Source organism: Ursus maritimus, unplaced genomic scaffold, assembly GCF_017311325.1.
Source record: "Ursus maritimus isolate PB19 unplaced genomic scaffold, ASM1731132v1 scaffold_1, whole genome shotgun sequence".
Taxonomy (NCBI): domain Eukaryota; kingdom Metazoa; phylum Chordata; class Mammalia; order Carnivora; family Ursidae; genus Ursus; species Ursus maritimus.
Window position 1 is genome coordinate 91955094 of NW_024423343.1, and position 18235 is coordinate 91973328.

Genomic DNA, 18235 nt, shown 5'->3' on the forward strand with positions numbered 1-18235 from the left:
GATCCTTCTGTTAAAGTCTTGACTATATTTAGCTTATTCGTTGAAATGAATAGAACTTGCCCCCACTTTGGTGTCTCTAATACAACTCGGAAGCTCGTTAGCTTTGGTTAAAAGGTCTATGGAACAAAGTCACACGGACAGCCTTTTAAAACCATTTGCTGAAACTACATTTTGATCATTATAATAATGGCCAGTATTTTCCAAGCACTGTGTGCCAGCTCTTCTTATGCACGTTTTCCTGTGGCTTCCCAATGTCCCATGAGCTAGTTTCTGTAGTACAGATGAGGAGATGGAGATATGACCTCCCTAAATATGACAGCCACCGTCATACCACTCTTGGAACTCAGATTCGAACCCCAGCAGCCTGAGCATGGAGCCTGTCCGGCTGTGCACTGCATATGCCCAGGTCGCATCCCGATCCCTCTGCATGGAACAACCTTCCTCAGGTACCCTCATGGCTCCCTCGCTCACTCATTTGGGTGTCTGTTCAATGTCATTTCCGAGAGGTTTTTCCTGACTATCTGCCCAACTGGAAACAGTGCTCCCTTTCCCTGTTATCTCCTCACCTGGTTTACTGCTTCGTTTCCAATTTTTTTACAGGAGACATTATCCTTTTTTGTAACATAAAAGAAAAATGTTGTTTCTAAAGTCTTTCCTTTTGAAAATACTACCCTTGGGGCTCCCAGGTGACTCAGTCGGTTAAGTGTCTGCCTTGGGCTCAGGTCATGATCTCAGGGTCCTGGAATGGAGTCCTGGGTCAGGCTCCCTGTTCAGCGGGGAGTCTGTTTCTCCCTCTCCCTCTGGCCCTCCCCAGACAGCTCATGCTCTCTCTCTCTCTCTCTCTAATAAATAAAATCTTAAAGAAAAAAAAAGAAAAAAAAAAAGAAAATACTGCCCTATTTTTACATAGACTCAAAGAGATAATGACTGCCCTTCATCACTGGTAGCCAAGAGGCATGAAAACCACAGGTGAGAGAACCCCTCCGCACCCTTAGATGACAGGTCAGCATGTGCAGCCATGAGCAAGCACTCATCATGGGCTTTCTTGGCCAACTCTGTGGCTACTAACAGCCCTCTACTTTAAGGGAACAAGAGTCCTCCCTACATGTCACAGCCAGGGGCCAATAGCCACCTTCTTAATCCTCACAACATTCCTGGAAGTACAGGGAAGGCAGCACCATGTTACTCTTTCTGACAGGGGCCAAAAATGTAATGAGAGAACAGAGCTCATAACCGTCACCTGGAGAATACCCAACTAGGATTAAGAGAGCCAGTAAAGAGGAACCACTGGAACTTCAGTCAAGTGGTCTACTATATTTCAGGATCCGATACCATCAGATTCAGCTTTTACTAATCTTCTCTTTGCCCAGCCCAAATGAACCCTGAAATAAAGTCCTAAATATTTACTTTGTTCTGCTAATCTTGCCACAACTTGCACTGCTCATATTAACCATACTTAATGAAAGCAATTATTGAGAAAGTTCTATTAGCATAAAGTTTAGACAGGTTAATGACTGTCTTCCCGTGAGAGCTGAGCTCTACAGCACAGGAATTCCCCTCCCTACTTGGGAAAGAGAAGGTATAGTGAGGGGTCAGGCACAGTTTCCAGACTTCTTCAGTTTGCTGTAACAAGGGCTATATGACTTCCACCATATGATTAGGAAAATTCCTTGGGGTGCCTGGGTGGCTCAGTCTGTTAAGCGTCTGCCTTCAGCTCAGGTCATGATCTCAGGGTCCTGGGATCAAGCTCTGCGTTGAGCTCCCTGCTTCTCCCTCTTCCTCTGCCCCTGCTTGTGTGTGCTCTCTCGCTCCCAAATAAATAAAATCTTTAAAAAAAGTCCTCTGTGCCAATTCCTATAGGTCACTTCTATCCCTAATCTTGTCCCTAGATGGCTATAGAGTTTGAAGTCATTCCCAAAACCAAAAGGCCAGGCAAAACCAACAGATCCTCTTGAATTAGTGTGAAAGCAGCTCTAGGTTGAGGGTCAAGACAGGTATTGTGAGTACTGCCAATGCTCCCTTCCTTCTCCTCCGCTGCATGGTGCAGCCCTTCGTTCACAACAGGAGCCCTCATTTCTTACCTGGCTGCCTTTCCACTGCACCCTGACACAAGGCCTGGCACCGTCCAGGCAGTGTTGGTTGTATAAAGCATACAACAGTGTTTGCCGAATTACATTTGTGCCTCCCCCCTTTTCACAAGGTCTTAACCCCAAAGAGCAGTATCTGAAGGGAAGCAGGGTGAAGACACCGTGCCAGGCTCTCAGATACATTATCTCACTGCATCCTCATGGGCACATGAGGACAGCATTGGCATCATTATCTCCATTATACAGAGCGTGAAGCTGAGGCTCAGTGTGGGAAATAAGATGCCAAGTGTGAGTAAAAATGGCTCCAGGAGTTCTGTTCAAGATTGTCTAATGCCAAACCAGGTCTAGCATGTGACTGCCAAGCATCTTCCAGAAATCCCTCTTCCCAGGTCCCCATACTATTTTCTCTATAAAGTACTGCATTAGGATTAGGTAGTTTACACACTCAACAAGCACTGACCATCTGCTGCTACCCTCTGGCTCACAGGCCAAACTGAGTCAGGGTAAGAAGTGCATGTCCCAGCACAAAAACAGACACATAGACCAATGGAACAGAATAGAGAACCCAGAAATGGACCCTCAACTCTATGGTCAACTCATCTTTGACAAAGTAGGAAAAAATACCCACTGGAAAAAAGCCTCTTCAATAAGTGGTGCTGGGAAAATTGGACAGCTATATACAGAAGAATGAAACTGGACCATTCCCTTACACCATATACAAAGATAAACTCTAAATAGATGAAAGACCTTAATGTGAGATAGGAATCCATCAAAATCCTAGAGGAGAACATAAGCAGTAACTTTTCCAACATCAGCCACAGCAACTTCTTTCAAGACACGTCTCCAAAGGCAAGGGAAACGAAAGCAAAAATGAACTTGTGGGACTTCATCAAGATAAAAAGCTTCTGCACAGCAAAAGAAACAGTCAACAAAACTAAGAGGTAGCCCACGGAAAAGGAGAAGATACTTGCAAATGACATTACAGATAAAGGGCTGATATCCAAGATTTGTAAAGAACTTCTCAAACTCAACACTCAAAAGACAAATAACCCAGTCAAAAAATGGGCAGAAGGCATGAACAGACACTTCTCCAAAGAAAACACATACAAATGGCTAACAGACGCATGAAAAAATGTTCAACATCACTAGCCATCAGGGAAATACAAACCAAAACAACAATGAGATACCACCTTTCACCAATGAGAATAACAAATATTAATAAAACAGGAAACAACAAATGTTGGCAAGGATGTGGAAAAAGGAGAACCCTCTTACACTGTTGTTGGTGGGAATGCAAGTTGGTACAGCCACTCTGGAAAACAGTATGGAGGTTCCTCAAGATGTTAAAAATAGAGCTACCCTACAACCCAGCAATTGCACTACTGGGTATTTACCCCAAAGAAACAGATGTAGTGAAAAGAAGAACGTGCATCCCAATGTTCATAGCAGCATTGTCCACAATAGCCAAACTATGGAAGAAGCCGAAATGCTCTTCAACAGATGAATGGATAAGCAGATGTGGTACATACATACAATGGAATATTACTTAGTCATCAGAAAGGATGAATACCCACCATCTGCATCGACATGGATGGAACTGGAGGGGATTCTGCTGAATGAAGGAAGTCAAGCAGAGAAAGACAATTATCATATGGTTTCACTCATATGTGGAACATAAGCAATAGCAAGGAGGACCATAGGGGAAGGGAGGGAAATCTGAAGGTGGAGAAACCAGAGAGGGAGACAAACCATGAGAGTCTATGCACCCCGGGAAACAGACTGAGGGTTTCAGAGGGGAGGGGGTAACAGGGTGATAGGTATTAAGGAGGGTGAGCACTGGGTGTTATACATAACTAATGAATCATTGAACACAACATCAAAAACTAATGATGTACTATACAATGGCTAACTGAAAAAAAAAAAAAAAGAAAGGAAAAAAAAAAAAGAAGTGCATGTCCCAATGGTCAAAAGTTACTGAGCTCTGATTTTGTGCCTGGCCTTGAGTGTTTCCTATGTATGAACTCATAATCCTCACAACACTCCCGTGGCACAGGTACTTTATGCCCATTTTATGGATGAGGAAACTGGGTTTATCCAAGGACACACGGCAGGAGGTGGCAGACCTAGGATTCGAACCCATGCTGCCAGGGTCCAGAGTCTGTGTCTGAACCACAATCCTACGGCTGCCGTTCAATCTTGTCCCCCCACAGCGGGGGAAGCATTAGCACAAGTCCTTCACTTGATGCTCATTATGGTTCTTCTGCAATGACTTTTAAGAGCCCATCTTTAGCTGCACAGAGGTAGAGAGCAGCTTCCCACTGTTAATGTTGACTCGAAAGGCTCACCAACATGGAACATCAAGAGAGCTTCACACCAGTTAATAGTGTAGCTGGCCAACTCTGACAAGGCAAATCAAAATGCAGTTTAAACCCTCCGTCGACCCCAGACACATAGTCCCTCTGCTGGCTCTGCCAATGCTACAGGTCCTCAGCTTAACATGAGTGGACTTGGGTATTGCGATCCTGCCTGGCAGATCTCCTGAAGGTCCAAAGCCAAAGGAGAGAGACAGAGAAAGGACACCATTCTGTCCAGTAATGAAGAGGATGTCTGCCGCCCAGAACTGTGTCTGCCGCACACAACTAATTGGATGCCTCTTTGCTTCCTTTTGAAACTCAGCAAACCATTTCAGATCACCTTCACTACATAGGCTTTCTTACTTCCTTTTCTGAGATACACCCAGAAGGAAAAAATATCAACAAAAACTAGCAACTGATTTTCCTTTAGGTCGCCTAATTTTAGAAGCTATGGATCTATAAAGCCAAAAGCAGAGCTTAAAAAAAAATCCATCAAAACCCCACAAGCTTCCATACCTAAGAAACCATTTTAACCACCCAGAGATAGGTACGGTTCCCTGCCCTCATTGAAACAACTTTAATTCTACAATTTTTCTGAATTTTTAAATCTCAGGCTCTAGAATGCCCCTTTGAAATATGTGCCGATAAAAACAGGTAAAGGATGGAGTGGCAGAGAAAAGGGAGTATCTATGGGAAAGCATATGCTATGCTGTGGCTGCGGAATGTCTCCTGAATCAATACCATATGCGGGCTGATAGCACAACTGTATACACGTACCTCATTTAGCCAAATTAGAGCAAGTAGGATCTGTTGCCTTCTGATTAAAACAAACAAGTCTATTTCAGTATGTCCTAGCTCTGATCCACTAAATAGCCCTGTGTAGAGGCATTTTCATCCACAAAAGTAAAGCCTGTACAAGTTCCCAAGGTCAGTCCCGCAGTGCCCGTTCCTAAGAGCTCCTGTTCTTCACCATCCTCAAGTGGCTGGGGAAAAACAGCATTCCTCATACAGATATATACTCTGACCTTTTTTTTTTTTTTTAAATAAGATTTTATTTACTTATTTGAGAGAGAGAAGGATAGTGAGAGGTAGCATGAGTGGGGGGCGGGGGGGACGGGGAGAGAGGGAGATCCCAGGACCCCAGGATCATGACCTGAGCCAAAGGTCAGGCTTAAACGACTGAGCCACCCAGGCACCCCCATACTCTGACTTTCTGAAATGAAAAAAAACCATGTACTCCTTGAAGGGTCAGTAACAAGTCCAAAGGGATTAGGATTAGTGGGTTCCTGCTTTTCTGCAAAGACTATTCATTCAGAGCAATCCCTATTATATTACAGCTCGTTAGAATTGTTTAACTCCTACTTACATAATCAGTCACCAAAATTACAAAATAAATTATCTTATTATGGAAACTTAGTTTTCAGAAAGTGCACCAAAGCAAAAGCATTTTCCCTTTTGAACAAGTTAGCAGTCAACTTTCCAGGTGCTTTTGGGAATTCCTAAAGTACTCAGGAACATGTCAAAGCAGTCCAGTGGCAAAAACAGTGATCTAGAACTGACTGTGTGGCCCTCACTGTCGTGACAAAAGTTCTAGGACAGTGGCGGACCTGGTGCGTGTCCCTGAGAGGGAGGAGCGCATTCAGCTGGACACCTGCTGGGAACGTGCTATTTGCCAAGCTCCCAATTAGGGATCGGGTTCAAAAGAAAAATGTAGGATATTTTGCCCATGCCTTCAAAGGGCTTAGAGCTTGGCTGTGGAGACAGATAGGTATGGGAAGGTCCAAGGATGTACACAGCAGTCATGAAAACACAAAGCAGGGGCACCAGAAATCTCTGAGCATGGAGGGGTCTTCATAAGGCCTTTTGTGGGAGACAGTGCTTCAGAAAAGTCTTGAAAAGGATGTTAATCAAGAGCCAGAAAAACGGAAGGGCATTCCAGGCTGAGGACAGAAACATGTAAATGTGTAACAGCATAAATAAATAGCATGGTGTAGGCGAAGCCAGTTCCCAGCAGGGCTGTGGCACATTCAGCCAGAAGAGCAGCATTTAAAACGGGAGAAGAAAGGTTAGCACTCTCGAAGCTGTGTCCTCTGAACCCCCAAGGAAAGAAAAGTATGAGCCAGGCTTAGGACAATTCTGAAAATCCAAACCATAATGTGACATGCGTTTGTGGTAGTCCTACCTATATTATCGGCTGCCTGGAATCTTTCTAGGGCCCCTCCAGCCACCAGGAAACCCTGGGGTGACCTGCATGATCCAAGCACACCCAATCAGGATGTCACTGGGCATGGTGACTAGATGATCAGAACCCTCCCCAACAATGTTGCCAGAACCTAAGCCCCACTGTGGCCATTTCAACCACCATCCCAAGAAGATGGCCTTAGAATGAAGACCCCTCAGAAGCCAACACAGCTGAGCTTCTTGAAGATGGTCCCCATGTCTGTACACAGTAGGGCAGAGCTCAGCATCATCTTCTGAACTAGCCAACTGCATGGGCCCCCAACTCCCTTTCTGTTTAAGGTGGGTTTTTTGGTTTTTTTTTTTTTTTTTTTTTTTTTTCTTTTAAGAGATCATTGACAAATACATCGGTTTCCTGCTAAGCCTTAAGTATTGACAAAAAAGGTCAATTTGGGAAATTTAAGTTTAAAGCACTCAAATGAAGTAACATATATGAAAATATTTTCTAGTCTATACAGCACTACACAAATATCATATTCACTCTCAGTGGTGATATTCGAATAACTAGTCAATGCAATTTCTAGTCTCACATCAACAAAGTAAAAGCTCCATCAACGTGGCTTTTAAACTGTAATTAACCAACGTTCATTTATGCCAGGCATATGTCTAAGTTTACTTAATCCTTATCAACAACCCCCATGAACACGGGCATTAGTTCCCCAATTGTACAGAGGAGGAAACAGAGCTATAGAAAGGTTCAGAAAGATGCTCAAGGTCACCAGGAGTGAAGTGGTGGAGCTGGGATTTGAACCGGGGCGGCCTGGCTCCAAAACACTGCCTTCTGTGAAGTCTTTCATAGCCTGAGCACTGGAACCAATGCTCCAACTTCCTTTAAACTGATTTCTTCGACGCGTGGCTTGTGGCAAAGCAACCCGCATTAACATATAGCTACTGTCTTCACAAGATCCTGTCTTGGCTGGCTTGTTTTCTCAATAAGGGCATCACCCAGTCATGATGACTGCTCCTTCCCCGTCCTCTCTCATGGTCCACAATGTCCTCCTCAGCTCCACCTGACATGGGTCTCTAATCCCCCGTTCCCCCTGGCGTCGTGCCCATGACTCATTCCAAGCCTTCTTCTCACCACTCCACTCAACTCTCACACCTGGCTTCCAGCTGGACCCCCTTTAAAGCACCCCACTTCCACATGGCCATTAATTCTCTGAAAATACAGGTCTCATCTCATTATCCTCCTGCTTTATTTAAAGACTCCTCAGCTGGTCACTGCCTAGAACAAATACAAACTCCTAAGTTTTACACTGAAAACTTCAGATTCCCTCGACCTACCTTTTTCAGGATCATCTCCTTTTCTACTGCTCCAAATAGACTGTGTAGGTTGTTTTGTGCCGTGAAGCAGACCTTTGGGGACCTGTCTTGTTTTCCTTAACTTATTTAATTTACTTTCTCATGTCTTGATAATTACATACTCTGCTTAAAATTAATAAAATAGAATTTCCTCTAAAACATTCCTGTAATTTAAATCTACTCTCAGACTACTTTGCCATCATTATTCTGAATTAGTGGCTCCTTCATGAAAAGAAATAATTACCTTCTATATAAGCAGGAGTAAAATGTGTGTTGCCAAAAATTTACTGGTTTGGGTCCAGGAAAGGAGTTTCTTAAGGTCAGGATCCCAAGAGCTTCCTGGGATTTTATAAAAATCTCTTTCTTGGAGGTCTCAAAGATCAGTTGCAAAGCTAAAAGTGGTTGGGGCTAAGGACTTGCAAACAGCCTTGTGAGCAAGAGAGAAGGAGGCTTTCCGTCTCAGCTAGCCCATCAGCTGAGCTCAACATCCTAGGCATCTTTCTGTAGCGGTCATACGCGGAACTCCAGATTCCAACACTACCTTCAGAGTTCCTCAAACACAGCACAATTGACATTTGGGGCTAGATAGTTTGCTGTTGTGGGGGCTAGCCTGTGCACTGTAAAACGTTTAGCCGCATCCCTGGCCTCTTTCTAAGAGATGTCAAGAGCACTTCCTCGGTTGTGACAACCAAAAATGTCTCTGGACACTGCCAAGCATGGCCAGGGGGGCACGGGGGTGTAAAATCGTCTGCAGTTGAGAATCAGAGCTATAAATACCCACGCTCAAAGGGCAGCATCACTTCTACTGAACTGTACTTTTCTTTCTCTTCCTCCTCCTGTCCTCCTCCTCCTTCTTCATGATAAAAATCAAAACATCCTGACCACACCAAGTGAAAACCACACCAACGATGACATACATTTTTCTAGGAAGATACCAAAAGAATTGTTTCTGACAAATAGTCAAGTCTTTAGCGCTGTCCTTACAAAGAATGAAACAGAAAGCGACACGTAGGTGGGAGAAACGCAGTCGTTTCTCACTCGCATTAGTAAGAAAGCACCCTGCAATCTCCGATCTGCCCATTTCTCAGCAGCATCTGGGCTGTCACAGACCAGCCACTACCTGATCCCCAGAAAGCTACCTGTGGAGCTGGGCAGGGGCTGGGACACTTCAGGTGCTACTCCAACACAATTGATAACAGGGGGACCCAAAGAAGAAACAACACCGGTGCAACTTAATTTCAAGGTCCATTAGCAGCACAAAAGGGGGAAAATTGCACTTCCAAATGCAAGTCCTGAAACTCAGCAGGGACATTTTTCATTTGCAATTTTTAAATGGTAGAATAATAATTATGGTTTTTATTGAAAACAGCATCCAAGCTCAAATACATTGCACTTCACTGGCAGATACTGGAAATCCACTGCATGTGGCTACTCACATTTGGGAAACGCAGGCTTAGCTAATGTTCCGTGTAGACTCAATATTAGAAACCAGCCACTGGAGTTGTGCCCGCACCTTCGAGTGTGTGACTGTGCTTCCCAAACGACCTTGCAATCGTAAGTGATCGTAAGGTAAAAGAAATGTTATCAGTAAGTTGTGTCTTTTAGCGAACCCTCCATGCTGGCCAGTTACTCAGCTGATGTTCCAGGACAAGAACTGGTTCTTAAGAGTACAAAGGAATAAATGCAGAGGTACACATGCACACATGCCTCCCCCAACTGATGGGAGAGAGAGGCACAATGTGCCCATCCCCTGAAATATTACAATCTATAGAGTTGTAACCATCACCTTCTATGAAGGCTCCACAGCATGGGAGCATCTGTGGAAAGCTCAGACATGACAGACCAAAAACAACAACAACCACCACAAAAACAAAACAAAACAATAAAACGAAACAAACGAACAAACAAAAAAACCTACTTCATAGCTGGTGTTTGCTAAGGTTTGGGAAAGGGACATGAGATGCCAAGCCCCACGTCCAAGCAAATCCCCAGACACAGAAATGGAAAAGAGGAACCAGAAGGAAAAACTCCTTTCAGCAGTGAAACCACATGCTGTTCCCTCCAGCATCATCCAATCCATGTGGGCATTTATTGAATACTTTCAACAGGTAGGCTTTGAACAAGACGCTATGGGCAAAACAAAGATTAAGTGGACATTGTCCGGCCTCAGAAAGCAAGCATTTTCATGATCACGTACATTTTTTTTTTAACCTTTCCCCTATGTGAGCACATGGCAAAGAACTCCAGATGCAGTGCCATTTACTCCGTGTCATAATTAAGACCATAAAAGTAGAGAAAAGCAGAATTGGTCTTTCCAAAAACAAAAACATCATTCTGAAAGGGGATAACTTTGGCAAAAAAAAAAACATTCAAGTTCTTTCGGGGAGGAGAAACTGATTTACTAGGCGACTGGTTGAAGGGTGGGGATTTTTTTTTTTAATCTGGGTTTTTGTTTCTTTGATTCACCTTCATCTTCGACAAGATAAACCAAGCTCAAAAGTATAGTTCAAGCTAATTCTTGATTTCAGTGAAGTTCCTTTCCAGCTAGATTTCTCTAGGGGAACATCGTTTTCACATCATCATAAAGCCCAAGAGTGATAAATTTGGAAAGAAAAGCCATTTTGGGTAAAAGGTACACAGAACACAGCTAAACAGAGGAAGGGCACGTACACGTAGGCACACAGAGCTATCCCTAAAAAGAAAATACATTTAGGGAACCCTTCTTCAACTGCCATGGTACCCAATTTAGAAGCAGGTTAGAGCCAACCAGAAAATATATCAGCAAGCAATAAGAAACAGTAAGCAATCAGAAACATCAGTGAGCAATAAGACACCAGAGTAAGCAGTAAAGACACACCAGGGAGAACATTTCTGAGCAATTACCACATGTCTTAATGCAAAAAGAAAGAAAGAAATACTTCATTCAACTGGGATTGGAACCCTATAAAAATGACCTGTCTCCCAGCTCCAGAGCCATTCCTGCTATGACAATAGGGGTATGGGGACAGTAGGGCCATGGCTCAGAGAGAGGGCAACAAACTGAACAAGGGCCACAAACTGAAGTTCTTACTCTTCTTTTTGGCACTCTAATCTACAGACAGGGCAAAGAGTTTAGACATATGTTGTTTAACTGACAAAACATAAAGCCCCCCTGCCCCACCCTCCAGGGGAAATAAAGGAGGATGTTTCTATTCTCTGTTTCATAACTATATCCACTGTGGCCATCACGGTTTAAGGGAGGAATGCACATGTGCACAGAGGGTCAAGCTTGTTTTTACACAGGTTGGCCACAGAAACAGACCCTTAAGACACAGAGAACTTCTTTACTAGACAGGTCATTAAATATCCCAGGAAACTGTCAGCTCTCCAGGAACCTCTAAGAAAAAGGCAGCATGTTTTTCCAAACTCGCCCATTTGTGATGATTGAAATGAAAGCAAGAAGACAGATCAACACTCACCCTCTTTTCTCTTTATGGGACTTGGTCTTAAGCTGAGCTCAAGGGATGTCAACACCAGATGTACACCCCCACCCCCAAACACTTAAACTCCATAAAACCTGTGAAACCACTAACTTCTCCTAGATGTTGAGAAGACTGAGTAAAATCATGTGCCTTGAGGGTCACTAACAGTCACTGGTATTTCCTGGATGGTTGCTGGATATTAGTTTCCTACCCTTCCTTCCAATTATCTTCTGGGTTACAATCCATTTTTAGGAGTCTTTATCTCTTCCATGAGGCCCCTATGCCTCAATCTTACCCACCTTCAAAATGTACCTTCCTGTGAGAAGCTTCATAGCTACCCCCATTTACACAGCCACCGTCTATGGGACTTTGTGCATATCGATTATTTTCTTACTTGGCCATTAAAAATCTCAAAGACAGAGTGTCTCACACACAAAAGACGCAAAGGAGGGAGAATGAGGTTAATTATCAAAGGCACAATTCTAAATCTGCTCCCTCCTCCCACCCCCGCAAAACACACAAAATCCTTTTAGTAAAAACACAGTACCAGTGGCAGGGTGAAAGGAGAACCATCAGAGCCAACAACTTAGAGAATGTGCTCAAGAGGTATGAGTTAACTGGGTCAACTAACTCACTCAGTACATAGGGCTGGGATCCCACTGGAAAGAAGTAGCCACCAACTCCCTCCCATTTCACTCCTGGAGGTTTACCTACAATTCTGGACTTGGGTATCTGGAGCCCAGGCAGGGTTAGTCTCCCAGTGAGTGTGGCACACAAACAGGACAGTCAGAGGAAGCAAGATCCCTCATCGGGGCAGAGAATGACAACAGACTTGTTTACAGGGGCTGTATAGGACAGAGACAGTGGGAGGCAGCAAAGGTCAAGGCAAAGCACCCCACTCCACCTCCAGAAATAGGACAATGCAAAACTGCCATGAAATCAGATAGGACCTTTCCAACAGCATTTTCTACTGGGGACGGGGGTGGAGGAGTGGAGACTGGAGAGGCATGGGTTCCATTTATTAATAAGCAGCTCAACACAGTGGGAGGTTTTCTTGTCTAATTACAGAAGCTGTTGGAAACTGCTGGGAAGATAGGATTTATGGCCCAGATGACACTGCCTCTGTGTTGTAATTAAAAGTTATTTTTAATACCTTTCTTTGGTTGGACACTTTGGATTATTAGAAATATATTTTGTAATTTAACACTTGCTAAAGGGCAAAGTACAGAACAGAAAGGTAATACAACAAGCTTGCATAATGGGAAACAATTAAATGTTTTGACACTGGGAGGTAGGAAAGGAAAAGAATCTCTCCCACTTTAGTCCGTACATTTCTACAGTGCAAGTCAGAGGTAGAGAGAAACCAAAAAGGACACTAAATTGGATTTTCAAAGTAGCAGAAAGCAACCCAGCTCCTTATTTTATTCGTTAAGTAGAGTTTGGATAAATACCACCACCAGGAGTGCAGACAACTCATTTATAACTGTTCACCCAAAGCACTTCATCCTCATCCTTGGGCTCTTTGCTTTGTCACCCTAATGAGAGCAAGTCCTGGCTCAACCACAGCGACTTGGAGGCTGATCCCAGGGCAGTGCAATGGGGGAATCCAACGTAAGCCACGGGCAATCCGGGCTGTGTGTGATCTGGGCTTTGTTTTTAATCTATGCTTGTTCTCTCATCCAAGATTCCAGTTTTAAGAAGGGGTTAGACAAAATGCATCCCAGTGAGAAATGCAGGGTGGTGTCCACGAGTGGTGACAGAAACAGCCCAAGATCAGGCAGGAGCCGTTTATTTCATCAGTCTCATTTCCAGAACTTCCATCTCCCCATTTACACACAGGACACATTTTCTGCAATGGTGGCTCTTCTTTAACAACGGGAAGGAGAGAATCACTTATATGGAACAGACTTTTGAAACTGTCTGATAAAAATGAGGAGGAGAAAGGACCTCTAACTGGCATGAGCTTCCCAGATAACCTCTTTATTCCATTTATCCATGCTATGAATCCTCTCATTAAAAGTGAATTCCAGGAGCTCATTATATGAAATATGTCACAGAAACCACCAGATATTACACATCACGATGAGCCTTTAAAAGTCTTTTAACATGTTAATCAAAAATAAATTTAAAATCAGCTTCAGAGGGACCATACCAAGTTGTGGGATTTATACCAATAAGAACCACTGTGCTCCTTTATTCTTTCCCCAGTTCAAAGCACGGTCTGACACCACGTCAGGGCACACAATTGCCGTTCTTACCTGCCACATTAATTTTCTCAAGTGCGACCAAGCTGGGAACAGCTGTGGTGGAGTTGGTCGAGTTTGCTCCTGTGCCATTGATTACAAGATTGTCCACCTTTGACTCTAACTTGCCAATGCGCTGCAAGATATTATCCAACAGCACGGCGAGAGTTTTCTTCAGATCTGTAAAACAAAATGCAGATAGTTAAAAATTCTTTGGCCTCTGTACATTTGTCTGGTGCATTTTCTCTCTCCTCTCCTCTTCCTCCTCCTCCTTCTCTGTCTCTTTCTAACATGAAGGACAAAAAAAAGTGGCAGAGTCAAAAAGTACTGCTTGAAGGCGTGTCTTAACACATCCTATCTTAAAGATGACAGAGGCCATCTTCAGGTGGCCCAGAGAGTACAAAACACATTGGTCTCTTCTGCCATGCGAGTTCAGCAGTAGGTGACATAAAATTATTCCCACCCACTAGGGCGATAGAGGAAACCTGGTGTTACTTAGCACCTTACCAAAGCACCCTATTAAATTCCTTCTTAGAGCACGATGCTCTGACCTATAGAATGACAACCCCAAAGTGCAGCGAGGTCTTGAGTAGCTTCTGGATCGAGTTCATTGTTATTTTCAGTGCTATATACTCCAGTACATCCCAATTTTTTTGCCAAGTCTTTACTTAATAAAAACTACAGTTCCAGATTCTAGGCATGCTGGGCAACTCAGAGGTAACTATAATGATATTTAGAAAGATACCTAAATTAAGACCAGAGTCTTTCATTCATTCAGGAAATATTTACTAAACAACTACTGTGTGCCAGGCACTATTCTAGATGCTGGGGATATTCTCTCATGGTGCTTACGTTTAAGAGTTGATTCCCTTTCCTACACATCTGACTGTGGTTAAATGCTGCCCTTCTCTCTAGACAGACACTGAACCCACATGTACACGCGTTTATGAAGTTGGTACACAAGGTATTCCACACACACAAGAAGATTAATTAAGCCTCTCTCCTCTGGAAACTCATAATCAAAGAAAGATATATCAACTTGCACCTGTGAGAAAGGCAGAAGGACACCAGGCTAGCCATCCATGTGAATAGAATCCAGGGTCATGAATGTACTGGGAGTGGATCAGGGAAGAAGAGCACATGTGGGGGGAGGATATGCAAAGTCCTGAACTGAGACAAATGCAAAGTTGCCGCTTTCCCTCCTACTGGAAGCAGGGCAAACTTGCTTTGAGTAGGTGATCTCACGGATCAATTCACCATCCCCAGGACAAAGCCAGCTGACCTTGAACGCGTTCATAAACTCGGCCATAAGGCACTCAGGCTATCCTATTTTGCCAGGTGGAGAGGAAAGTCGTCAGAACAGAAACGAAGGTGCACAACGAACATGGAAGTTTGTGCTGTCAGTGGTTTACAGATGGGAGGCATGGCTGGAGCAACTAAATATTGCAAGCAGAAAGTAAACCCACACTTTTCTCCTCAAAGTCTGGTGTTCTGTGCTTGGCATCAGCGCAACCTCCCCACCACTCTCCCCAAACTGATCATCGGACTTCTTCATGATGTTAGCCTCTGCAGTGGTTCGTTCATTCATTCTAACAAATACCCGACCAGGGCTATTTCTTGCTCTTCAGCCTGTCCCTTACCTACAGGTAAGAAGAAGCTGGCCACAACATTAGAGCAACGGGGCTAAAAATATCATTATAGCAGGAAGGACAGAAGGGAACTAATGTTTCCTGAATCCCTTTAAATGCACACACAAATCTAAGAAACCCCACGTTATCTTCACCTCCTCCGGAAGGTAGGTGAGGTAAAATGACTTCATTTTACAGAGGAGAACACAGAGGTTCACCGACATGAAGTAACGTGCTCACGGCAACAGAGATAATAAACCAGAATGGGGACTTGAATCGGGTTGGCCTAATGCCTTGATGCCTTAGCGGACCAGCCAGAAGTCAAGAGCCAGGGTAGAACAAGAACCCAAGTGTGAAATTCAAGGTCTTTCATTCACAGCATTGTGGTGAAGGGCCCAGACTCTGGAGCCAAAGTTTCTCAGTTTACGACCTTGTTCTCCACTTCTGTTTCCTTCTCTGTCAAAGAGTGATAAGAAAAAGCCTACCTCTTTGGGTTGTTATGTGGACTTCATGAGTTAATATTTACAAAATGATCTGAACACCACTTGGCACATGATAAGCACTATATAACTGCCTGCTACCCATAGAAATAACAAATAAAACTTCCTCTGGGAAACACTCTCATCCTTCCTCAAGAAATCTCTTCCTGAGTGAGGCAGGACTTTTATCACTTTATCGAAAGGGTCATGAGCTTGCTCTCCTCCAGGTGCTGCAGTCTCGTGGTCAGCGTGACTCACAGTCTACCCCTGGCACATCCTTAGGTGGCAGAAACGGGAGCCAGCCACCAGCTTTGCTCTTAGAATGAATCGAAAGCATCAACTGCTTCTCTAGAATTCTGAAGATCGCCAGAGGCCGGCCATGTGAATAGGGGCAGTGGTGTCACTGGGAGGGGACTGCAGTGTGTGACAAAACCACCCCTCAGATACAGGATACCAAGCCCCTCTATCTCCAGCCTCATTGCCTGAAGGCTCTATCACCAGCCAAGCAGCCCACAGGTAAAAATGGCATTTAACTATTACCAGCAATTGAGGTGAGCTAGACACAGAAGCCCTGGACCCCTAGAATGGGTTAAATCAGGCTTTCTCTGCTTTAAAGCTATTGACACTTTGGGCCAGACAATTCTTTGCTGTTGAGGGAGGTCCCCTGCACTGAAGGGTGTTTGGCAGCACCCCTGGCCTCTAGCGGCTGAATGACAGTAGCAATCCCTCTATGTGACAACCAAAAAGGCCTCCAGACATTGCCAATGCCCCTGGGGGGAGAGAGGCACAATGCCCCAATTTGAGAACCACTGAGTTAGGCATATGCTCCCATCCCTTTCTTCCTCACTGCCCCTTTATACAGGGGGAAGTGTGAGAACAGACACTGAGCTTGCATTATGTGCGAACTCCATCTGCTAAGGCACCAGAGGCATTGCTACAAATACAATGCAAAGTACAATGAAGGAAATGAGCCCTCCTCCCTACAGGAGCTGACAGAAGTCCAGCCCATGCTGATGGTCTCTCAAGGGCTGGTAACCTTCTAGAATTTTTTGTCTTTTTGTTAAAAGGCAAGAGGACTATGGGACAGAACCCCCCAACCCATAGTTATTGGTGATAGTCACAGGTGGAGCACACCCTAGGCAGAATACAAAACTGTCACATCAACCTTAAGGTGACACAAACAAATGGAAAGATATTATATTCCATGCTCATGGGTTTGAAGAATATTGTTAAAAAATCTACACTACCCAAAGCAATCTAGAGACTTAACATAATCACTATCAAACACCAACAATATTTTTCACAGAACTAGAACAAATAATCCAAAAATCTATATGGAACCACAGAAGACCATGAATAGCCAAAGCAATCTTGAGAAAGAAGACCAAAGCTGGAGGTATCACAATTCCAGATTTCAGGATGTATTATAAAGTGATAGTAATCAAAACTGTATGGTACTGGCACACAAACAGGCACATAGATCAATGGAATGGAATACAGAGCTCAGAAATAAACCCACAACTGTATGGTCAATTAATCTATGACAAAGGAGGCGTGAATATGCAATGGGAAAAAGACAGGGTCTTCAACAAATGGTTTTGAGAAGACTTGACAGCCACATGGAAAAGAATGAAACCGGACCACTTTCTTATACCATACACAAAAATAAACTCAAAATGGATTAAAGACCTAAATGTGAAGCCTGAAATCATAAAAACCTTAGAAGAGAGCACAGGTATTAATTTCTCTGACACTGACCATAACAACATTTTTTCTAGATAGGTCTCCTGAGGAAAGGAAAACAAAAGCAAAAATAAACTATTGGGACTACATCAAAATAAAAAGTTTTTGCAGAGTGAAGGAAACCATCAACAAAACAAAAAGACGACCTACTGAATGGAAGAAGATATTGGCAAATGGTATATCCGATAAGGGGTTGATCTCCAAAACATATAAAGAACATGTATGACATACCCAAAAAACCAATAATCCAATTAAAAAATGGGCAGAAGACATAAATAGACATTTCTCCAAGAAGACATCCAGATGGCCAACAGACACATGAAAAGATGCTCAACATCACTAATCATCAGGGAAATGCAAATCAAAAGTACCATAAGACATCATCACCTCACACTTGTCAGAATGGCTAAAATCAACAACATAAGAAACAAGTGTTGGTGAGGATGTGGAGAAAAAGGAACCCTGACGCACTGTTGATGGTAATACAAATGGGTGCAGCCACTGTAGAAAACTGTACGGAGGTTCCTCAAGAAATTAAAAATAGAGACCTATATATTCAGAGAATGAACACCTGCCATGGAGGACGGCGTGGGGGATGAGCAAAATGCGGGAAGGGGAGTGGGACACACAGGGCTCCAGGTATGGAATGAGTAAATCACAGGAATAAATGGCACAGCATAAGGAACAGAATCAACAATAC

General features: G+C 43.7%; 1 protein-coding gene across 1 annotated transcript in view; it reads right to left on the minus strand.

Annotated features, from left to right (window-relative positions):
- MGAT5 (alpha-1,6-mannosylglycoprotein 6-beta-N-acetylglucosaminyltransferase) overlaps positions 1-18235 on the minus strand; it is a 325022-nt gene that overhangs the window by 179017 nt on the left and 127770 nt on the right. The window contains exon 5 of the mRNA XM_040645552.1: positions 13701-13865. Coding sequence (XP_040501486.1) covers positions 13701-13865 — 165 coding nt within the window. The remainder of the gene's footprint in view (positions 1-13700; positions 13866-18235) is intronic.